The following is a 25,000-nucleotide window of genomic DNA, read 5'->3' on the forward strand; positions in this document are numbered from 1 at the left end:
GGACTGTGTCCATCCTATTCACTATTTAGTGGACTACATTTAACCAGATACCTTTGGGGCCCTGACCAACAGTAGTGCATCATTTGGGATATAACCATGACAATGGGAATAGACATATACTGTACCTGTGTCTTATCAGATGAGCTCCACACGTCACAATATAACATAGGCACTGACCTGTACAGATAGATATATAACATAGACACTGAACTATACAGATAGATATATAACATAGACACTGAACTATACAGATAGATATATAACATAGACACTGAACTGTACAGATAGATATATAACATAGATACTGAACTATACAGATTGATATATAACATAGACACTGAACTGTACAGATAGATATATAACATAGACACTGAACTATACAGATAGATATATAACATAGACACTGAACTATACAGATAGATATATAACATAGACACTGAACTGTACAGATAGATATATAACATAGACACTGAACTATACAGATAGATATATAACATAGACACTGAACTATACAGATAGATATATAACATAGACACTGAACTATACAGATAGATATATAACATAGACACTGAACTGTACAGATAGATATATAACATAGACACTGAACTGTACAGATAGATATATAACATAGACACTGAACTATACAGATAGATATATAACATAGACACTGAACTGTACAGATAAATATATAACATAGACACTGAACTGTACAGATAGATATATAACATAGACACTGAACTATACAGATAGATATATAACATAGACACTGAACTGTACAGATAGATATATAACATAGACACTGAACTATACAGATAGATATATAACATAGATACTGAACTGTACAGATAGATATATAACATAGACACTGAACTATACAGATAGATATATAACATAGACACTGAACTGTACAGATAAATATATAACATAGACACAGAACTGTACAGATAGATATATAACATAGATACTGAACTATACAGATTGATAAATAACATAGACACTGAACTGTACAGATATATAACATAGACACTGAACTGTACAGATAGATATATAACATAGACACTGAACTGTACAGATAGATATATAACATAGACACTGAACTATACAGATAGATATATAACATAGACACTGAACTACACAGATTGATATATAACATAGACACTGAACTATACAGATAGATATATAACATAGACACTGAACTATACAGATAGATATATAACATAGACACTGAACTATACAGATAGATATATAACATAGACACTGAACTACACAGATTGATATATAACATAGACACTGAACTATACAGATAGATATATAACATAGACACTGAACTATACAGATAGATATATAACATAGACACTGAACTATACAGATACAGGTATACAGGTACAGACAGAAATACCATAAATAGAGCTGACAGGATTCCTTACTTTACGTATCAGATTTCGTTTTCTCTTGCCCTCTCTCACACCTCCACTCTCTCTTTTTGCCCCATCTCAGCCTCTCTCTTCCCCCCCCCCTCTCTCGCTTCCCCCGCATCTCTCTCTGCTACCTGGACTAACCCTGGTCACCACTCATGCTCTGTCTGATGGTCTTCTGGCTGGCTGGCTGCGGGGACGATCCGATTGGACACACACCTGCTTCCAGAGCTAGTGTTCCATAGCGTTCCATGGTGTTCCAGAAGGTTCTGTGATGTTTCGTACATCTTGTCCCCACTGCCAAGAGGTCACAGCTGTAGCTTTGCCCTCTTCCTCTCCTCTCCTCCTCTCATTCTCTACTCATTTCTGTTTCAATTACACTTGTCTGTCCCTCTCCTCTCCTCTCCTCTCCTCTCCTCTCCTCTCCTCTCCTCTCCTCTCCTCTCCTCTCTCCTCTCCCTCTCCTCTCCTCTCCTCCCCTCCCCTCCCCTCCCCTCCCCCTCTCCTCTCCTCTCCTCCCTCCGCTCCGCTCCGCTCCCCTCCCCCTCCCCTCCCCAGAGCCTCCTCCCTCTCCTCTCCTCTCCCTCCTCTCCTCTCCTCTCCTCCCTCTCCCCTCCAGCCTCCTCTCCTCTCCTCTCCCTCCCCCTCCCCTCCCCTCTCCTCTCCTCTCCTCCCCTCCCCTCCCCTCCTCCCCTCTCCCTCCCCTCCTCCCTCCCCTCTCCCCTCTCCTCTCCTCCCCCTCCCCTCCTCTCCTCCTCTCCTCCCCTCTCCTCTCCTCTCCTCTCCTCTCTCTATCTATGTGACTGTTTTCGGCCCCAGTTTCCTTCCTGTTTGAATCTAATATTCCTTCCTGCATGAATCTAATAATGATTTATCCTGACTCCCAGTCAGGGTTGGACCACGAGAGGAGGAATGGAGGAATAGTTGGAGGAAGAGAGGCGAATGAGGGGTAACAGACACGGAGGAGTGTAGCTGACACAGTCTGAGTGGACAACGAGACAGGAAGTGACCTCAGTCTGAACTTTGACCCTGGAGCTGTGAGATGGGACGCAAGCATGCGAGCATCTTGACCAGGAACATACTGTTGGTCATGCAGGGCATGTTGGTCAGTCCCTGACTGGAGCAGGAACATACTGTTGGTCATGCAGGGTATGATGGTCCGTCCCTGACTGGAGCAGGAACATACTGTTGGTCATGCAGGGTATGATGGTCCGTCCCTGACTGGAGCAGGAACATACTGTTGGTCATGCAGGGTATGATGGTCCGTCCCTGACTGGAGCAGGAACATACTGTTGGTCATGCAGGGTATGTTGGTCCGTCCCTGACGGGAGCAGGAACATACTGTTGGTCATGCAGGGTATGTTGGTCCGTCCCTGACTGGAGCAGGAACATACTGTTGGTCATGCAGGGTATGTTGGTCCGTCCCTGACTGGAGCAGGAACATACTGTTGGTCATGCAGGGTATGTTGGTCAGTGCCTGACTGGAGCAGGAACATACTGTTGGTCATGCAGGGTATGTTGGTCAGTCCCTGACTGAAGCAGGAACATACTGTTGGTCATGCAGGGTATGTTGGTCCGTCCCTGACTGGAGCAGGAACGTACTGTTGGTCATGCAGGGTATGTTGGTCGGTCCCTGACTGGAGCAGGAACATACTGTTGGTCATGCAGGGTATGATGGTCAGTCCCTGACTGGAGCAGGAACATACTGTTGGTCATGCAGGGTATGATGGTCCGTCCCTGACTGGAGCAGGAACATACTGTTGGTCATGCAGGGTATGTTGGTCCGTCCCTGACTGGAGCAGGAACATACTGTTGGTCATGCAGGGTATGTTGGTCCGTCCCTGACTGGAGCAGGAACATACTGTTGGCCATGCAGGGTATGTTGGTCCGTCCCTGACTGGAGCAGGAACATACTGTTGGTCATGCAGGGTATGTTGGTCCGTCCCTGACTGGAGCAGGAACATACTGTTGGTCATGCAGGTTATGTTGGTCCGTCCCTGACTGGAGCAGGAACATACTGTTGGTCATGCAGGGTATGATGGTCCGTCCCTGACTGGAGCAGGAACATACTGTTGGTCATGCAGGGTATGATGGTCCGTCCCTGACTGGAGCAGGAACATACTGTTGGTCATGCAGGGTATGATGGTCCGTCCCTGACTGGAGCAGGAACATACTGTTGGTCATGCAGGGTATGATGGTCCATCCCTGACTGGAGCAGGAACATACTTTTGTTCATGCAGGGTATGTTGGTCCGTCCCTGACTGGAGCAGGAACATACTGTTGGTCATGCAGGGTATGTTGGTCCGTCCCTGACTGGAGCAGGAACATACTGTTGGTCATGCAGGGTATGTTGGTCCGTCCCTGACTGGAGCAGGAACGTACTGTTGGTCATGCAGGGTATGTTGGTCCGTCCCTGACTGGAGCAGGAACATACTGTTGGTCATGCAGGGTATGTTGGTCCGTCCCTGACTGGAGCAGGAACATACTGTTGGTCATGCAGGGTATGATGGTCAGTCCCTGACTGGAGCAGGAACATACTGTTGGTCATGCAGGGTATGTTGGTCAGTCCCTGACTGGAGCAGGAACATACTGTTGATCATGCAGAGTATGTTGGTCCGTCCCTGACTGGAGCAGGAACATACTGTTGGTCATGCAGGGTATGTTGATCCGTCCCTGACTGGAGCAGGAACATACTGTTGGCCATGCAGGGTTTGTTGGTCCGTCCCTGACTGGAGCAGGAACATACTGTTGGTCATGCAGGGTATGTTGGTCCGTCCCTGACTGGAGCAGGAACATACTGTTGGTCATGCAGGGTATGATGGTCCGTCCCTGACTGGAGCAGGAACATACTGTTGGTCATGCAGGGTATGATGGTCCGTCCCTGACTGGAGCAGGAACATACTGTTGGTCATGCAGGGTATGATGGTCAGTCCCTGACTGGAGCAGGAACATACTGTTGGTCATGCAGGGTATGATGGTCCGTCCCTGACTGGAGCAGGAACATACTGTTGGTCATGCAGGGTATGTTGGTCCGTCCCTGACTGGAGCAGGAACATACTGTTGGTCATGCAGGGTATGTTGGTCCGTCCCTGACTGGAGCAGGAACATACTGTTGGTCATGCAGGGTATGTTGGTCCGTCCCTGACTGGAGCAGGAACATACTGTTGGTCATGCAGGGTATGTTGGTCCGTCCCTGACTGGAGCAGGAACATACTGTTGGTCATGCAGGGTATGATGGTCCGTCCCTGACTGGAGCAGGAACATACTGTTGGTCATGCAGGGTATGATGGTCCGTCCCTGACTGGAGCAGGAACATACTGTTGGTCATGCAGGGTATGTTGGTCCGTCCCTGACTGGAGCAGGAACATACTGTTGGTCATGCAGGGTATGTTGGTCCGTCCCTGACTGGAGCAGGAACATACTGTTGGTCATGCAGGGTATGTTGGTCCGTCCCTGACTGGAGCAGGAACATACTGTTGGTCATGCAGGGTATGTTGGTCCGTCCCTGACTGGAGCAGGAACGTACTGTTGGTCATGCAGGGTATGTTGGTCCGTCCCTGACTGGAGCAGGAACATACTGTTGGTCATGCAGGGTATGTTGGTCCGTCCCTGACTGGAGCAGGAACATACTGTTGGTCATGCAGGGTATGATGGTCAGTCCCTGACTGGAGCAGGAACATACTGTTGGTCATGCAGGGTATGTTGGTCCGTCCCTGACTGGAGCAGGAACATACTGTTGGTCATGCAGGGTATGTTGGTCAGTCCTGACTGGAGCAGGAACATACTGTTGATCATGCAGAGTATGTTGGTCCGTCCCTGACTGGAGCAGGAACATACTGTTGGTCATGCAGGGTATGTTGGTCCGTCCCTGACTGGAGCAGGAACATACTGTTGGCCATGCAGGGTTTGTTGGTCCGTCCCTGACTGGAGCAGGAACATACTGTTGGTCATGCAGGGTATGTTGGTCCGTCCCTGACTGGAGCAGGAACATACTGTTGGTCATGCAGGGTATGATGGTCCGTCCCTGACTGGAGCAGGAACATACTGTTGGTCATGCAGGGTATGATGGTCCGTCCCTGACTGGAGCAGGAACATACTGTTGGTCATGCAGGGTATGATGGTCCGTCCCTGACTGGAGCAGGAACATACTGTTGGTCATGCAGGGTATGATGGTTGTCCCTGACTGGAGCAGGAACATACTGTTGGCCATGCAGGGTATGTTGGTCCGTCCCTGACTGGAGCAGGAACATACTGTTGGTCATGCAGGGTATGTTGGTCCGTCCCTGACTGGAGCAGGAACATACTGTTGGTCATGCAGGGTATGTTGGTCCGTCCCTGACTGGAGCAGGAACATACTGTTGGTCATGCAGGGTATGTGTGGTCCGTTCTGACTGGAGCAGGAACATACTGTTGGCCATGCAGGGTATGTTGGTCCGTCCCTGACTGGAGCAGGAACATACTGTTGGTCATGCAGGGTAAATGGTCCGTCCCTGACTGGAGCAGGAACATACTGTTGGTCATGCAGGGTATGTTGGTCCGTCCTGACTGGAGCAGGAACATACTGTTGGCCATGCAGGGTATGTTGGTCCGTCCCTGACTGGAGCAGGAAGGGTGGTCATGCAGGGTATGATGGTGGTTCCCTGACTGGAGCAGGAACATACTGTTGGTCATGCAGGGTATGATGGTCCGTCCCTGACTGGAGCAGGAACATAGGGTTGGTCATGCAGGGTATGATGGTCCGTCCCTGACTGGAGCAGGAACATACTGTTGGTCATGCAGGGTATGATGGTCCGTCCCTGACTGGAGCAGGAACATACTTTTGGTCATGCAGGTTATGTTGGTCCGTCCCTGACTGGAGCAGGAACATACTGTTGGTCATGCAGGGTATGATGGGGTCCCTGACTGGAGCAGGAACATACTGTTGGTCATGCAGGGTATGATGGTCCGTCCCTGACTGGAGCAGGAACATACTGGTTGGTCATGCAGGGTATGATGGTCCGTCCCTGACTGGAGCAGGAACATACTGTTGGTCATGCAGGGTATGATGGTCCGTCCCTGACTGGAGCAGGAACATACTGTTGGTCATGCAGGGTATGTTGGTCAGTCCCTGACTGGAGCAGGAACATACTGTTGGTCATGCAGGGTATGTTGGTCCGTCCCTGACTGGAGCAGGAACATACTGTTGGTCATGCAGGGTATGTTGGTCCGTGACTGGAGCAGGAACATACTGTTGGTCATGCAGGGTATGTTGGTCCGTCCCTGACTGGAGCAGGAACATACTGTTGGTCATGCAGGGTATGTTGGTCCGTCCCTGACTGGAGCAGGAACATACTGTTGGTCATGCAGGGTATGATGGTCAGTCCCTGACTGGAGCAGGAACATACTGTTGGTCATGCAGGGTATGTTGGTCCGTCCCTGACTGGAGCAGGAACATACTGTTGGTCATGCAGGGTATGTTGGTCAGTCCCTGACTGGAGCAGGAACATACTGTTGATCATGCAGGGTATGGTGGTCCGTCCCTGACTGGAGCAGGAACATAAAGTTGGTCATGCAGGGTATGTTGGTCCGGACTAAAGCAGGAACATGGTTGGTGCAGGGTTTGTGGTCCGTCCCTGACTGGAGCAGGAACATACTGTTGGTCATGCAGGGTATGTTGGTCCGTCCCTGACTGGAGCAGGAACATACTGTTGGTCATGCAGGGTATGATGGTGGTCCCTGACTGGAGCAGGAACATACTGTGGTCATGCAGGGTATGATGGTCCGTCCCTGACTGGAGCAGGAACATACTGTTGGTCATGCAGGGTATGATGGTCAGTCCCTGACTGGAGCAGGAACATACTGTTGGTCATGCAGGGTATGATGGTCCGTCCCTGACTGGAGCAGGAACATACTGTTGGTCATGCAGGGTATGTTGGTCCGTCCCTGACTGGAGCAGGAACATACTGTTGGTCATGCAGGGTATGTTGGTCCGTCCCTGACTGGAGCAGGAACATACTGTTGGTCATGCAGGGTATGATGATCCTCACTATATGGGGAACTCCATGTAGCATAAGACATAGGCTCTGGTTATAAGTAGTGCACTATATAGAGGGAATTGTGTGTTTTTTTGTGCACTGCCTAGGGTATATGGTGTGATTTAAGCCATAGCATCTGGTCAAATGTAGTGAGGGAATAGTGGGTTTTTTCAGCTTTGTGGCTTTCATCAAAAGTTGTGCACTACCTAGGGAATAGGGTGTGATTTAAGCCATAGCCTCTGGTCGAAGGTAGTGAACTATGGAGTGAATAGGATGTCATTTAGGATTTACACACTTTCATTCATTCCAGGAAGCACAGGGAGCTGTTCCTATAAACTACAGTCCAAAATATGAGGGAAGGGAATTAACATAACCCCTCCCAAAAAACACACACACACACACAGGAGCTCAGGTGTAACATGACAGTCACCAAACCCTTGGGTTGCTCTCCTGCACCTGCTCTCCTCTGTGTGTGTGTGTGTGTGTGTGTGTGTGTGTGTGTGTGTGTGTGTGTGTGTGTGTGTGTGTGTGTGTGTGTGTGTGTGTGTGTGTGTGTGTGTGTGTGTGTGTGGTCCGAGGTAAAGGGTGGTGATCCAGAGTAAAGGGTGGTGATCCAGGGTAAAGGGTGGAGGTAAAGGGTGGAGGTAAAGGGTAAAGGGTGGAGGTAAAGGGTGGAGATCCAGGGTAAAGGGTTGTATTTCAAGGTAAAGGGTGGAGGTCCAGGGTAAAAGGTGGAGGTCCAGGGTAAAGGGTGGTGGTCCAGGGTAAAGGGTGGTGGTAAAGGGTGGTGGTCCAGGGTAAAGGGTGGTGGTAAAGGGTGGAGGTCCAGGGTAAAGGGTGGTGGTCCAGGGTAAAGGGTGGTGGTCCAGGGTAAAGGGTGGTGGTCCAGGGTAAAGGTTGGTGGTTCGGGGAAAAGGGTGGTAGGTGGTGGTTCAGGGTAAAGGGTGGTGGTTCAACGTAAAGGGTGGGGCTTCAGGGTAAAGGGTGGTGGTAAAGGGTGGTGGTCCAGGGTAAAGGGTGGTGGTCCAGGGTAAAGGGTGGTGGTCCAGGGTAAAGGGTGGTGGTTCAGGGTAAAGGGTGGAGGTCCAGGGTAAAGGGTGGTGGTCCAGGGTAAAGGTTGGTGGTCCAGGGTAAAGGGTGGTGGTTCAGGGTAAATGGTGGTGGTCCAGGGTAAAGGGTGGTGGTTCAGGGTAAATGGTGGTGGTTCAGGGTAAAGGGTGGTTGTCCAGGGTAAAGGTGGTGGTCCAGGGTAAAGGGTGGTGGTTCAGGGTAAATGGTGGAGGTCCAGGGTAAAGGGTAGTGGTCCAGGGTAAAGGGTGGTGGTTCAGGGTAAAGGGTGGTGGTCCAGGGTAAAGGGTGGTGGTCCAGGGTAAAGGGTGGTGGTTCAGGGTAAATGGTGGAGGTCCAGGGTAAAGGGTGGTGGTCCAGGGTAAAGGGTGGTGGTTCAGGGTAAAGGGTGGTGGTCCAGGGTAAAGGGTGGTGGTCCAGGGTAAAGGGTGGTGGTCCAGAGTAAAGGGTGGTGGTCCAGGGTAAAGGGTGGTGGTAAAGGGTGGGGGTTCAGGGTAAAGGGTGGTGGTCCAGGGTAAAGGGTGGTGGTAAAGGGTGGGGGTTCAGGGTAAAGGGTGGTGGTTCAGGGTAAAGGGTGGGGGTTCAGGATAAAGGGTGGTGGTTCAGGGTAAAGGGTAGTGGTCCAGGGAAAAGGTTGGTGGTCCAGGGTAAAGGGTGGTGGTCCAGGGTAAAGGGTGGTGGTAAAGGGTGGGGGTTCAGGGTAAAGGGTGGTGGTCCAGGGTAAAGGGTGGTGGTAAAGGGTGGGGGTTCAGGGTAAAGGGTGGTGGTTCAGGGTAAAGGGTGGGGGTTCAGGATAAAGGGTGGTGGTTCAGGGTAAAGGGTAGTGGTCCAGGGTAAAGGGTGGTGGTTCAGGGTAAAGGGTGGAGGTCCAGGGTAAAGGGTGGGGGTTCAGGGTAAAGGGTGGTGGTCCAGGGTAAAGGGTGGTGGTAAAGGGTGGGGGTTCAGGGTAAAGGGTGGAGGTCCAGGGAAAAGGTTGGTGGTCCAGGGTAAAGGGTGGAGGTCCAGGGTAAAGGGTGGTGGTTCAGGGTAAAGGGTGGAGGTCCAGGGTAAAGGGTGGAGGTCCAGGTAAAGGGTGGTGGCCCAGGGTAAAGGGTGGAGGTCCAGGGTAAAGGTTGGTGGTCCAGGGTAAAGGGTGGTAGGTGGTGGTTCAGGGTAAAGGGTGGTGGGTGGTGGTTCAGGGTAAAGGGTGGTGGTCCAGGGTAAAGGGTGGTGGTCCAGGGTAAAGGGTGGTGGTAAAGGGTGGTTGCTCATGGTAAAGGGTGGAGGTCCAGGGTAAAGGGTGGTGGTCCAGGGTAAAGTGGTGGTCCAGGGTAAAGGGTGGTGGTCCAGGGTAAAGGGTGGTGGTCCAGGGTAAAGGGTGGTGGTAAAGGGTGGTGGTCCAGGGTAAAGGGTAGTGGTAAGGGGTAAAGGGTGGAGGTCCAGGGTAAAGGGTGGAGGTCCAGGGTAAAGGGTGGTGGTCCAGGGTAAAGGGTGGTGGTCCAGGGTAAAGGGTGGAGGTCCAGGGTAAAGGGTGGTGGTCCAGGGTAAAGGTGGTGGTCCAGGGTAAAGGGTAGTGGTTCAGGGTAAAGGGTGGAGGTCCAGGGTAAAGGGTGGTGGTCCAGGGTAAAGGGTGGTGGTTCAGGGTAAAGGGTGGTGGTCCAGGGTAAAGGGTGGTGGTTCAGGGTAAATGGTGGTGGTCCAGGGTAAAGGGTGGTGGTAAAGGGTGGTGGTCCAGGGTAAAGGGTGGTGGTTCAGGGTAAAGGGTGGAGGTCCAGGGTAAAGGGTGGTGGTTCAAGGTAAATGGTGGTGGTCCAGGGTAAAGGGTGGTGGTAAAGGGTGGTGGTCCAGGGTAAAGGGTAGTGGTTCAGGGTAAAGGGTGGAGGTCCAGGGTAAAGGGTGGTGGTCCAGGGTAAAGGGTGGTGGTAAAGGGTGGTGGTTCAGGGTAAAGGGTCCAGGGTAAAGGGTGGAGGTCCGGGGTCCAGGGTAAAGGGTGGTAGGTGGTGGTCCAGGGTAAAGGGTAGTGGTCCAGGGTAAAGGGTAGTGGTCCAGGGTAAAGGTGGTGGTCCAGGATAATAGGTTGATAATCACTATACTTAGAAGAGCTCTATCAGAACAGATGCACCAGCACCATATTCCCTACGTAGGGCACCACTGTTGACCAGAACCCTATCAGCTCACGTCAAAAGTAGTGCACTTCATAGGGAATAGGGTTCCATTTAGAATGCCAACTTCATATATAATATAACCCACACGTCTCAGCGTCCTGGCCCCCGCCTGAACACATTTAGCTACACCCACAATAACATCTACTATAAATGTGTATGTTATCAATACAATTTGATTTGAGTTGATTTTACAGCTCCCTGTCGTTCTTATGTAGTGGCGTAATGGTGTGTGTGTGTCAGTTACTAAATACATGTGACAGACAGACAGACGGACGGACGGACGGACGGGCGGGCGGCGGACGGACGGACGGACGGGCGGGCGGGCGGACGGACGGACGGACGGACGGACGGACGGACGGACGGACGGACGGACGGACGGACGGACGGACAGACAGACAGACAGACAGACAGACAGACAGACAGACAGAAGGATGTTTTACTGACTGTTTTAATGTATTTAGAATATTGGATGTTTTACTGACTGTTTTAATGTATTTAGAATATTGGATGTTTTACTGACTGTTTAAATGTATTTAGAATATTGGATGTGTTACTGACTGTTTTAATGTATTTAGAATATTGGATGTATTACTGACTGTTTAAATGTATTTAGAATATTGGATGTGTTACTGACTGTTTTAATGTATTTAGAATATTGGATGTATTACTGACTGTTTTAATGTATTTAGAATATTGGATGTATTACTGACTGTTTTAATGTATTTAGAATATTGGATATTTTACTGACTGTTTTAATGTATTTAGAATATTGGATGTGTTACTGACTGTTTTAATGTATTTAGAATATTGGATGTATTACTGACTGTTTTAATGTATTTAGAATATTGGATGTATTACTGACTGTTTTAATGTATTTAGAATATTGGATATTTTACTGACTGTTTTAATGTATTTAGAATATTGGATGTATTACTGACTGTTTAAATGTATTTAGAATATTGGATGTTTTACTGACTGTTTAAATGTATTTAGAATATTGGATGTGTTACTGACTGTTTTAATGTATTTAGAATATTGGATGTATTACTGACTGTTTTAATGTATTTAGAATATTCAATGTATTACTGACTGTTTTAATGTATTATGTCTTGTTTAGGATCTCGAGGGGTTTGATTTCATTGATCCTTCAAATGAAATCGTATCGTCTGAAGCCTGTGAACCCCATATGTGCATCGACATGCTGACGTCGTTTGAGTCCCAAATGGCATCCTATTCCCTATTAAGTGCACTCCTTTTGACCAGAGCCCATAGAAAAGTAGTGCACTTAAAAAGTGTGCCATTTGAGTATTGTCCTTCCAGTGACACTATCAAAGGAAAGTGGCTGAGAAGAAATGTCTATTCTCTGTGAAGGTGCAATCTGGGATTTGAAAGAGAAATGTTAAAGCTGCAATATGTCACTTTTTTGGACGACCCAACGAAATGCACATAGAAATGTGAGTTATAGATCTGTAATTTCCATTGAAAGCAAGGCTAAGAAGCTGTTGATCTGTTCTATGTGCTCTATTTCAATGCTTCCCACTTTTTAAGTTTTGTTTTTGCGTCTTTTACTTCCAGTTTTGTACAAACAGCTGAAAATACAACATTTTTGGTTATGGAAAATATATTTCCCAGTGGTTTAGATGGTACAATGATTCTCTTGTCTCTCTCAGGTCCCACGCTATACTAGTTTGTTTTGTCACATACACTGAGATAAGGCAAACTATCAGAATTTCAGCAACCAGGAAATGGCAGACGGATTTCTGCATAGAGCATCTTTAACACTCTGAAATGTATAGACGGGATTAGGGAATCAAGGACTGACCATCCATGTTTTGAGTCTTTATAGTGGTTGTTTACATTGACTTTGTTTACAAACGTTGGAGTGAAACAAGCTTCTATTTTGGGTTCTGATGGGTTAAGACGGTTGAACTAAGCTCACAGGGCATCTATAAACTGTATTCTTTAAAGAATCAATGGCTATAAAAAATGTATTAAGCAACTGCAGAGTGTCTTAGAAAAGAACCTGTGATGTCAGAGGCAGGAAAATCCAGGCTTTTAAGACTCTATAGTTGGAGTCCACCCATGCATCCATCCATGCTTTATTCATGAAGGACACGCTGAATGTTAAAAAGTAAAATAGTCTCCTCTGTGTCTATCTCTCCCCTTCCCTCTTCCTCTGTCTTTGGTGCGTGTGCCAGGTGCCACTGTCGCTGTGGACTCCTGCTCTGACCATCCGACAGATCCTGTCCTTATCACCGACATCACCACCCGGACCCGTAAAAATACCCCCCCACACACACACACACCACTTTTGCTGCACATCATCATTCAACGTAAATGTGGGGTAAAGACAAACCTGGAAAATCAATGTGTATCCAGTCTTGATAGGCTAGGCTACTACACAAGGTCCAGGGCTGCATCCCAAATGATTCCCCATTCCCTACAGTATATAGTCCACTACTTTTGACCAGGGCCCTGGTTAAAAAGAAGTGAACTAAATAGGGAAGAGGGTCAAAACTATATAGGGAATATATATAGGACTATATGGGGAATATGTAATGATTTGGGACACAGCCCAGGACCCAGTGTAGTAGCCTAGTCTTTACCACCACATTTAAATTGAATGACGATGTACAGTGAAAGCGGATAATACAGCCTAAGTGCCCTCGTACTGCGAAGGCTTTCCAACGTCTACTGGGAACTAAGGGGAGCAGGTGTGTGTGTGTGTGTGTGTGTGTGTGTGTGTGTGTGTGTGTGTGTGTGTGTGTGTGTGTGTGTGTGTGTGTGTGTGTGTGTGTGTGTGTGTGTGTGTGTGTGTGTGTGTGTGTGTGTGTGTGTGTGTGTGTGTGTGTGTGTGTGTGTCTGGGAGCTGTGTCTGTGTGTGTGTGTGTGTGTGTGTGTGTGTGTGTGTGTGTGTGTGTGTGTGTGTGTGTGTGTGTGTCTGTGTGTGTGTGTGTGTGTGTGTGTGTGTGTGTGTGTGTGTGTGTGTGTGTGTGTGTGTGTGTGTGTGTGTGTGAGAGAACGGGTTTTTGTGACGTGTGTGTTTCAGTACTTTCCTTCCTCTTATCATGAAGTCGTGACTGTCAGACCCATTTCATCCAGGAGAATAAGTTCGGCATCACACGGAGAGCAGCAGGAGCCTCCAACTGCCTCGAGGCACTGATAAAATACACCATCACGCGCTCTCCAGGCACACTGGGGAGCTAGCGGGCAGCCCACGTGCAGTTAGTGGTCCAAAACACTTTCTTCAAACAACGCAATTGTCAACTATACAATCCTCACAGTTTACGTGGATACAGTCCTGCAGCAATTGTTAAACAATTCTGCTGAAAATATGAAAAATAAGGTAGACTATGTTTATTTATTTAAGATATATTTTAATTTATCCATGTATTAGCCTACATCTGGCAGGCTATCCCCTGCGTGTGAGTGGTCAGTCTATCTGTCAATGCAAGTCGAATATTGGGGAATAATTCCAGGCGCAATTTGGAAATATGGTTCTCTGTTGAGTTGAGTTTTGTGACAGAGTAGCGCAGGCATCCGTCCTCCCTCAGGCTTCGACCGGGTCACGTGACGCGTTCCATTTCAGTTCGAAGCTCAGAGCGTTCTAACCCCGAGTCGTCCACGGAGCCAGCCCGAGTTTTAACGAAAATAATTATCTTAGACACAGACCTACGGGATATATTTATATGCCTATCATTTATGATACATTTGGTGTGTAAAAAAAACAGTTACAACTGAAAAAGAGAGGTTCGTCGTTTATGCTTATAAACGTGGCATGGGGAATACTCAGTGAAATGTAGCCTAAACAGTTTCAAAAACATATTTCTCGGTTCTGTAGACATGCGTAGCATGGTAGAATAGGGACACGGATCGAATTTAGCTCAAATGTCAACGCGGCGAGTTTGTGGCGTTTGGCTGAAACCGCAAGTCTGAGGAAAGGCGCGGGCCACTCCGACGGACGACGAGGTTACGACGTGATTTTGTTTCAATAACAGAGGAATTTCAATGTGATCCATTACGTCCATCGACATGTTAGCACACTAATCTGTACGCATTCGCATTGTTATTGTGACACACCGCTTGAAAGTGAAGGGGCAAAGATCAGATCAGAACTGAGTGCACGTGTTTGTGAGAATTACCGGAGACGCAGACATCTAAACGGATCGGTTCGTACTCTACAACGACCACGACGCGGTTCATTTCTGACGACTTCGATGGTGTATGAACGCGTTGACAGTCCTGGATCTACCGCTGCGCTTTTCCGTCAACTTTTGACACTCTCTCCCGGAGATAATAACCCCACTCCGGCACACCCCCATCCAAGTTTTGAGCGTCGGATTCCGGTGAAGGGAAGAAGGGCACGGAGGAGATATGGCGGTGACCGTGACTTTATCGCTCTCTCTTCTTCTCTTATCTCTCTCAAGTAAGTAGCCTTAATGGTAAACCGTTTGTGTTTGTAAATGTCATGTTTTGCACGCAGAAGACTAACTCAAAATGAACGCCGCTCGGGTTGCCAACATTTGTTTTTAAATTAGGCAATGTCATGAAGTCGTTTGTGAAATACTTCTAGGCTCTAAACTACAGACTGAAATAAAACGCCTTTCGAAATGTATTTGGATAGGCTATTACTCCAGTAAGGAACCATATTATATACATTATAAAGTGTATATATATATATAGCAACGAAGACAGCTTCCAAAGTCGATTAATATTTTCGTATAACCGCTTATGTAAGTATGTTGTTTCGCCCTGTCCTTCGCTTTTTAGGTCTTGAAAACTTGCAGGGGAGTTGCCGTTGTCCGTTGTTTGAAAGTTTGCCACGATTACAGACTGCATTACCTCTCCTCTCTCTCCTTGTTGACTAATCTCAGCAAACTGTCAGCACCATGGACAGCGCACACGGATTCAACTCTCTCATGTGTGTCTATATTGTGTTCTGTTCAATCTCGCTAGACATTTGTAAAGGAAAACTTTCATGCCTAATGCTGTTCAGTCAAAGTTGGGCCCTTGGATTGACTTTAGTGTTCAACGTCTGTCCATTGAGGCTTTGTTAACAAGCTATAACGATTTAATACAGAACATTAATGACACTGAGTCAATACAACTATGTCAGGAGAAGTCTAAGGTACTGTAATGTACCTTACACACAACTGGTACACTAGTAGTATTTCTCAGTCCTGGTCCTGGGGAGCCAGAGGGGTTTTGCCATGGCACTAACACACCTGATAAAACACATCAACTCATCATCAAGCCTTTGATGATTTGAATCAGGTGTGTTAGTACTAGGGCAAAACCAAACATGGAGGGGGGTGATGTCACCAGGCAGGCCAAAACTCCACCCCACAAAACAGGCCAATATGTTGGGGCATGGACTACACTAAAGGTATCATAATTTTCACAATTTCGTATTTCCGCGTTCCCCCTCCCACAGGGATGCTGGGCCCATGGTGACGTTCCGATGCTTCCACAGGGATGTTGGAGAATAAGATGACCTTTGGTGGTGGATGATTCTTGATACACAGTGGAAACTATTGAGTGTGAAAAACCCAGCAGCATTGCAGTTCTTGACACAAACCAGTGAGCCTGGCATCTACAACCATACCCTGTTCAAAAGTCACTTAAATATTTTGTCTTGCCCTCTGAATAGTACACATACACAATCCATGTCTCATGTCTGAAGGCCTAAAAATCCTTCTTTAACCCGTCTCCTCCCCTTCATCTACACTGATTGAAGTGTCATCAATAAGGGATCATAGTTTTCACCTGGATTCACCTGGTCAGCCTGTCATGGAAAGAGTAGATGTTAATAATGTGTTGTACCCTCAGTGTATATAAAACACAACATAATCACATGTTTGACTTCACTAGGCCTTTATAGAAACACTGCAGGAGTAAATAGTCCCATTGTGACAGAACAGGCACAGCGTTCAGCCAGACTGCAGATACATGAAGGGATGTTCAGCCAGACTGCAGATACCTGAAGGGATGTTCAGCCAGACTGCAGATACCTGAAGGGATGTTCAGCCAGACTGCAGATACCTGAAGGGATGTTCAGCCAGACTGCAGATACCTGAAGGGATGTTCAGCCAGACTGCAGATACCTGAAGGGATGTTCAGCCAGACTGCAGATACCTGAAGGGATGTTCAGCCAGACTGCAGATACCTGAAGGGATGTTCAGCCAGACTGCAGATACCTGAAGGGATGTTCAGCCAGACTGCAGATACCTGAAGGGATGTTCAGCCAGACTGCAGATACCTGAAGGGATGTTCAGCCAGACTGCAGATACCTGAAGGGATGTTCAGCCAGACTGCAGATACCTGAAGGGATGTTCAGCCAGACTGCAGATACCTGAAGGGATGTTCAGCCAGACTGCAGATACCTGAAGGGATGTTCAGCCAGACTGCAGATACCTGAAGGGATGTTCAGCCAGACTGCAGATACCTGAAGGGATGTTCAGCCAGACTGCAGATACCTGAAGAGATGTTCAGCCAGACTGCAGATACCTGAAGGGATGTTCAGCCAGACTGCAGATACCTGAAGGGATGTTCAGCCAGACTGCAGATACCTGAAGGGATGTTCAGCCAGACTGCAGATACCTGAAGGGATGTTCAGCCAGACTGCAGATACCTGAAGGGATGTTCAGCCAGACTGCAGATACCTGAAGGGATGTTCAGCCAGACTGCAGATACCTGAAGGGATGTTCAGCCAGACTGCAGATACCTGAAGGGATGTTCAGCCAGACTGCAGATACCTGAAGGGATGTTCAGCCAGACTGCAGATACCTGAAGGGATGTTCAGCCAGACTGCAGATACCTGAAGGGATGTTCAGCCAGACTGCAGATACCTGAAGGATGTTCAGCCAGACTGCAGATACCTGAAGGGATGTTCAGCCAGACTGCAGATACCTGAAGGGATGTTCAGCCAGACTGCAGATACCTGAAGGGATGTTCAGCCAGACTGCAGATACCTGAAGGGATGTTCAGCCAGACTGCAGATACCTGAAGGGATGTTCAGCCAGACTGCAGATACCTGAAGGGATGTTCAGCCAGACTGCAGATACCTGAAGGGATGTTCAGCCAGACTGCAGATACCTGAAGGGATGTTCAGCCAGACTGCAGATACCTGAAGGGATGTTCAGCCAGACCAGATACCTGAAGGGATGTTCAGCCAGACTGCAGATACCTGAAGGGATGTTCAGCCAGACTGCAGATACCTGAAGGGATGTTCAGCCAGACTGCAGATACCTGAAGGGATGTTCAGCCAGACTGCAGATACCTGAAGGGATGTTCAGCCAGACTGCAGATACCTGAAGGGATGTTCAGCCAGACTGCAGATACCTGAAGGGATGTTCAGCCAGACTGCAGATACCTGAAGGGATGTTCAGCCAGACTGCAGATACCTGAAGGGATGTTCAGCCAGACTGCAGATACCTGAAGGGATGTTCAGCCAGACTGCAGATACCTGAAGGGATGCTCAGCCAGACTGCAGATACCTGAAGGGATGTTCAGCCAGACTGCAGATACCTGAAGGGATGTTCAGCCAGACTGCAGATACCTGAAGGGATGTTCAGCCAGACTGCAGATACCTGAAGGGATGTTCAGCCAGACTGCAGATACCTGAAGGGATGCTCAGCCAGACTGCAGATACCTGAAGGGATGTTCAGCCAGACTGCAGATACCTGAAGGGATGTTCAGCCAGACTGCAGATACCTGAAGGGATGCTCAGCCAGACTGCAGATACCTGAAGGGATGTTCAGCCAGACTGCAGATACCTGAAGGGATGTTCAGCCAGACTGCAGATACCTGAAGGGATGCTCAGCCAGACTGCAGATACCTGAAGAGATGCTCAGCCAGTGAAGGAGGAAGGAGTTAGACATGAACGGAAACCAAGGCCTTCAGCTTGTAGAGTCAAACACTTTCCATGGGGTGCTTGGACCCCACATACACACTCAGCCCATCCCACTTCATGTCTTACCCCTCCCCTTCATGGTTTTCACTTCTGGAAGATGAAAGCAATATGGTGGAAACTTTACCAGTACACTGTTTATACCTACCCAGAACCTACAGACATGCTAACATCTATCTGATAAGTACCCAGAACCTACAGACATGCTAACATCTATCTGATAAGTACCCAGAACCTACAGACATGCTAACATCTATCTGATAGCTACCCAGAACCTACAGACATGCTAACATCTATCTGATAGCTGCCCAGACCCTACAGACATGCTAACATCTATCGGTTAAATACCCAGACCCTACAGACATGCTAACATCTATCGGTTAAATACCAAGACCCTACAGACATGCTAACATCTATCGGTTAAATACCCAGACCCTACAGACATGCTAACATCTATCTGATAGCTACCCAGAACCTCCAGACATGCTAACATCTATCTGATAGCTACCCAGAACCTCCAGACATGCTAACATCTATCTGATAGCTAAGATACAGACATGCTAACATCTATCTGATAAGTACCCAGAACCTACAGACATGCTAACATCTATCTGATAGCTACCCAGAACCTACAGACATGCTAACATCTATCTGATAGCTACCCAGAACCTCCAGACATGCTAACATCTATCTGATAGTACCCAGAACCTCCAGACATGCTAACATCTATCTGATAGCTACCCAGAACCTCCAGACATGCTAACATCTATCTGATAGCTACCCAGACCCTACAGACATGCTAACATCTATCTGATAGCTACCCAGATCCTCCAGACATGCTAACATCTATCTGATAGCTTCCCAGACCCTACAGACATGCTAACACCTATCTGATAGCTACCCAGACCCTCCAGACTTGCCAAAACCCATCGAGAGGTTATGGAGGGTAAAGGAGCTATTTGCGACCGGCTGCTTTACTCCAAAGATTATATTTTATGTTGACAAGATAGCCGAGTGACAGCTCTAACAATGGAAATACTTGTCCTCCTTGATTGAAGGCAGGTGAGATTAGGTGGCACCATTTTAGCCAATGAGAGATCAGATACGCGTGAACAACAGGCACAACTAAGTCGTTTTTCTACATTTTGCTGGAATGCACGTGCATTCACATATATCAGTACATTTGTAACAGCCTAAACATTAGGACATTTCTATTAAATCAAATAAGCCTCATGTAATTTGACAGTCCCTCATAGTCCTCCATACAAAAAGGGCTTATCTCACCCAGATCTTGGGTGGAGTAAATCTCTCTCACTTCGCCTCTTCCTCTCTGCTTACTCCAACACATACCTTCTTCACTTAATAATGTCAGTTTGTATTGAACCGTGAAGGTATACGTTGAAGTTCAATTGAGTTTCCAGGGAGACAGATTGATTCATTGTAGAGTCGTGATGATGTCTACCACGGCCCCAGCCTCAGTCTGTCCTGCTAGCTAGATGTACACTAGGACCTCACAGCTTGGGGTGGAGGTGTAATCCAGTGATCCAGGTACAGAAGCCAAGGTACATGAACCCACAGAGGAAAAGGCCAGTCTCCTGCAGTCTGTTGACACACACACACACACACACACACACACACACACACACACACACACACACACACACACACACACACACACACACACACACACACACACACACACACACACACACACACACACACACACACACACACACACACACACACACACACACACACACACACACACACACACACACACACACATACAAATACAGGTGCACACACACACACACACACACACACAAACACACACACACAAACAGACTGTGCAGACCAATGACAACTGAGCATTAGTGATTTACCCAGGATGCCGTTCTCATCAGGCGGTAACAAGAGAGTTGTGTCACTCTGCCAACAGTTCCATCCCAATCGGTGTGTGTGTGTGTGTGTGTGTGTGTGTGTGTGTGTGTGTGTGTGTGTGTGACAGTTCTTTCTCACGGGCGCCTCAGTCTGCTTTTTATTTGCCCTTACCGTTAATATTAATGAAGGCCAGCATTCCTCAGCTCCAGTCCAGGAGTTCCCTTTGGATTGCACATATTTGTTCCATCCCAGCACTAATACCCCCGATTCCACTATTCCAGGGCTTGATAGTTAGATTGAGTCGTTGAATCAGGTGTGTTAGTGCTGGGCTGAAACAAAAAACACTTATGACTGTGTTATGGAGGGTTATGACAGTGTCATGGAGGGTTATGACAGTGCTATGGGTTATGACTGTGTTGTGGAGGGTTATGACAGTGTTATGTAGCCTTTATGAAGGCTCCAGGTTCAGATAAAGTGTAACCCAGAGGTGATGAGTATGCTCTATGGGTGTGGTGTCTCCTCGCCTCTCCCCATCTCCTCTCTTCTCCCTCTCTCCTCTCTTCTCCTCTCTTCTCTCTCCTCTCCTCTCTTCTCCCCCACTCTTCTCCCCTCTTCCCTCTGCCCTCTCCCCATTCCCTCTCTGCTAAAAGAGACCTGAGACAATCACACTGATGAAGGAGACCTGAGACAATCACACTGATAAAGGAGACCTGAGACAGTCACACTGATAAAGGAGACAATCACACTGATGAAGGAGACCTGAGACAATCACACTGATAAAGGAGACCTGAGACAATCACACTGATAAAGGAGACCTGAGACAATCACACTGATAAAGGAGACCTGAGACAATCACACTGATAAAGGAGACAATCACACTGATAAAGGAGACAATCACACTGATAAAGGACCCGAGACAATCACACTGATAAAGGAGACCTGAGACAATCACACTGATAAAGGAGACAGATCACACTGATAAAGGAGACCTGAGACAATCACACTGATAAAGGAGACCTGAGACAATCACACTGATAAAGGAGACAATCACACTGAGACAATCACACTGATAAAGGAGAATATCACACTGATAAAAGAGACAATCACACTGATAAAGGAGACAATCACACTGATAAAGGAGACCTGAGACAATCACACTGATAAAGGAGACCTGAGACAATCACACTGATAAAGGAGACAATCACACTGATAAAAGAGACAATCACACTGATAAAGGAGGAGACAATCACACTGATAAAGGAGACCTGAGACAATCACACTGATAAAGGAGAATATCACACTGATAAAAGAGACAATCACACTGATAAAGGAGACCTGAGACAATCACACTGATAAAGGAGAATATCACACTGATAAAGGAGACAATCACACTGATAAAAGACCTGAGACAATCACACTGATAAAGGAGAGACAATCACACTGATAAAAGAGACAATCACACTGATAAAGGAGACCTGAGACAATCACACTGATAAAGGAGACAATCACACTGATAAAGGAGACAATCACACTGATCACTGATAAAGGAGACAATCACACTGATAAAGGACCTGAGAATATCACACTGATAAAGGAGACAATCACACTGATAAAGGAGGCAATCACAATGATAAAGGAGACAAATCACACTGATAAAGGAGACAATCACACTGATAAAGGAGACAATCATACTGATAAAGGAGACAATCACACTGATAAAGGAGACCTGAGACAATCACACTGATAAAAGAGACCTGAGACACTCACACTGATAAAGGAGACCTGAGACAATCACACTGATAAAGGAGACAATCACACTGATAAAAGAGACCTGAGAGACTCACACTGATAAAGGAGGCCTTTCTGTTTGTTTGAGAAAGAGAGTGATAGTGTGTAATTGTGGTTGTGAGTGTGTAGCTGTGGGTGCAAGTGTGTGTGTGTGTGTGTGTGTTCAGGCTGGAGAGACTAGCTCTTAAAGGAAGCCATTCCAGATGGCCTCTCTCTTAATAATTTACTTCAGGATATGTTCTACCTCTCCTCCACCGCTAACGCTTTGTCTGGTGAGCTACACACACACACACACACACACACACACACACACACACACACACACACACACACACACACACACACACACACACACACACACACACACACACACACACACACACACACACACACACACACACAAACAATGTTTGTTCAGTTAAAGCATTAACATCAGTTGGGACACCGAATAAAGAGTCATGAAGACAGTGGTACCTTAAAAACTTGTTAGGGCTAGGGGTTCCGCCCCTCGACAACATCCGCTGAATAGCCAGAGCGCCAAATTCAAAAATATTTTTGGGAAATATTTAACTTTCAAACATTCACACGTGCAATACACCCAATTAAAGCTTAACTTCTTGTTATTCTTTTTTAGTTTTTTTATTGTTAGTCCGATTTCAAAAATTATTTACAGCGAAATCACACCATATGATTATGTTAGGTCAGAGCCTAGTCACAAAAACAACATACAGCCATTTTCCAGCCAAAGAGAGTAGTCACAAAAAGCAGAAATATAGATAAAATGAATCACTAACCTTTGATGATCTTCATCAGATGACACTCATAGGACTTCATGTTACACAATACATGTATGTTTTGTTCGATAAAGTTCATATTTATGTCCAAAAATCTCACTTTACATTGGTGCTTTATGGTCAGTAATGTTGAGATGCAAGTATTATGCACAGAATTATAGATATACTTCTCCTTATTGCAACTGCTGTGTCAAATTTTTTAAAAACATTTTCGAAAAAGCATACCATGCAATTATCTGAGTACAGCGCTCAGGTAACAAAACAGCCAAACAGATATCCGCCATGTTGTGGAGTCAACATTAGTCAGAAATAGCATTATAAATATTCACTTACCATTGATGATCTTCATCAGAATGCACTCCCATGAATCCCATTTCCACAATAAATGTTTGCTTTGTTCGATAAAGTCCATAATTTATGTCCAAATACCTCCTTTTTGTTTGCACGTTTAGCCCAGTAGTCAAAATTCATGAGGCGCAATCACTAGGTGCAGACGAAAAGTCAAAAAGTTCAGTTACAGTCCGTAGAAACATGTCAAACGATGTATAGAATCAATCTTCAGGAAGTTTTTAACAAAAATCTTCAATAATGTTCCAACCGGAGAATTCCTTTGTCTTTAGAATTGCAATGGAACGCGCGTGGTCAATTGCAATGAACGCGCGTGGTCAGCTCATGGCACTCGGGGAGAGACCTTACTCAATCCCCTCGTGAAATTGCTGCCCCCCCAGTCCCAAACAGGTTGTTAACATTGAACTGGTTACATCTCCACAAAATGATCAACATGCACAAAGAGAGTTTTATTCTCCATCTTAAAATGATCTTCATTAAATGTCCCTTTATCCCAGCTGATAACATGTGAAAGAACCGTGTTTCTTCAGATATACGTTAAATACATGATACAGGATGAGAGAAAAGACACAGCATGGTAGAGGTTCAACTGATTCACTCTCCTGTGTGTGTGTGTGTGTGTGTGTGTGTGTGTGTGTGTGTGTGTGTGTGTGTGTGTGTGTGTGTGTGTGTGTGTGTGTGTGTGTGTGTGTGTGTGTGTGTGTGTGTGTGTGTGTGTGTGTGTGTGTGTGTGTGTGTGTGTGTGTGTTGTACTCTGAAGGATCTTCTCCATATGTGTGCCATCACTCTATCATTCAATGACATTTAACAGATGTTTTCATCATGCTGCAGCTACTCACTTTAGACAGATCATTCCATCATTCTCTCTGTCTCTCTCTCTGTCTCTCTATATATATATATATCTCTTTTTCTCTGTCTCTCTCTCTCTATATATAATGTATATATATATCTGTCTTTCTGTCTCTCTCTCTGTCGTTCTCTCTCTGTTCGCTCTGTCTCTCTCTCTCTCTCTCTCTCTCTCTCTCTCTCTCTCTCTGTCTGTCTGTCTGTCTGTCTGTCTGTCTGTCTGTCTGTCTGTCTGTCTGTCTGTCTGTCTGTCTGTCTGTCTGTCTGTCTGTCTGTCTGTCTGTCTGTCTGTCTGTCTGTCTCTCTCTCTCTGATACTGTGCTAATATCCTATTCACAGGGAGAGCAAAGAGCTTTTTTGAAAACACATGCACAGTGATTGTTCTGCAGTATAGAACAGCCAGCTGCAGTATACATTATACACACAACTATAGAGTGAAGTGGATGCTAATATCAGTCAGTCACTCCACCTATCAGAGGGCTGAGTACTAACTTGTTCGTTCACAATGTCTTTGTTCCAAATGGAACTCTATTCTCTATATAGTGCACTACTGACCAGAACCCTATTCCCTATGTAGTGCACGACTTCTGACCAGAACCCTATTCCCTATGTAGTGCACGACTTCTGACCAGGGTCACTAATGTTAGTGCTTGGTTTTGAATATATCCTGCATTGTGTCTATAAAAAATGTCTACTTGCTAACTTGATACAATACTCAACTTAACTAGGGCCTTCACAACCTTGAACACACAGAAACCATAACTACGGCCTTCACAACCTTGAACACACAGAA

General features: G+C 46.7%; 1 protein-coding gene and 1 long non-coding RNA gene across 22 annotated transcripts in view; one reads left to right on the forward strand and one right to left on the reverse strand.

The window, feature by feature from the left end:
• The window catches only part of LOC127929172 (neuronal acetylcholine receptor subunit beta-2-like), a 58,269-nt gene that overhangs the window by 18,587 nt on the left and 14,682 nt on the right, over nt 1-25,000 (forward strand). Inside the window, exon 2 of one of the 3 annotated variants that reach the window (XM_052517009.1) lies at nt 12,840-12,917. In XM_052517009.1, the coding sequence (XP_052372969.1) occupies nt 12,840-12,917 (78 nt within the window). Of the gene's footprint in view, nt 1-12,839; nt 12,918-13,019; nt 13,356-13,609; nt 15,068-25,000 lie in introns of those variants that run through there. The other 2 variants (XM_052517011.1, XM_052517010.1) reach the window with 2 other exon arrangements.
• On the reverse strand, nt 16,962-24,243 carry LOC127929176 (uncharacterized). 19 transcript variants are annotated; one of them, XR_008133680.1, is made up of 6 exons: nt 21,865-21,967; nt 21,533-21,602; nt 19,259-21,274; nt 18,231-18,785; nt 18,107-18,137; nt 16,962-17,148 (listed from the first exon to the last, which is right to left on the reverse strand). It is a non-coding gene; the product is annotated as an uncharacterized LOC127929176 (long non-coding RNA). The 19 variants fall into 19 exon arrangements; XR_008133671.1 differs by having other exon boundaries at nt 18,200-18,785; XR_008133667.1 differs by lacking the exon at nt 16,962-17,148 and having other exon boundaries at nt 18,039-18,137; nt 18,200-18,416; nt 18,479-18,785.

This window comes from Oncorhynchus keta, unplaced genomic scaffold, assembly GCF_023373465.1.
Source record: "Oncorhynchus keta strain PuntledgeMale-10-30-2019 unplaced genomic scaffold, Oket_V2 Un_scaffold_5451_pilon_pilon, whole genome shotgun sequence".
Taxonomy (NCBI): Eukaryota; Metazoa; Chordata; class Actinopteri; order Salmoniformes; family Salmonidae; genus Oncorhynchus; species Oncorhynchus keta.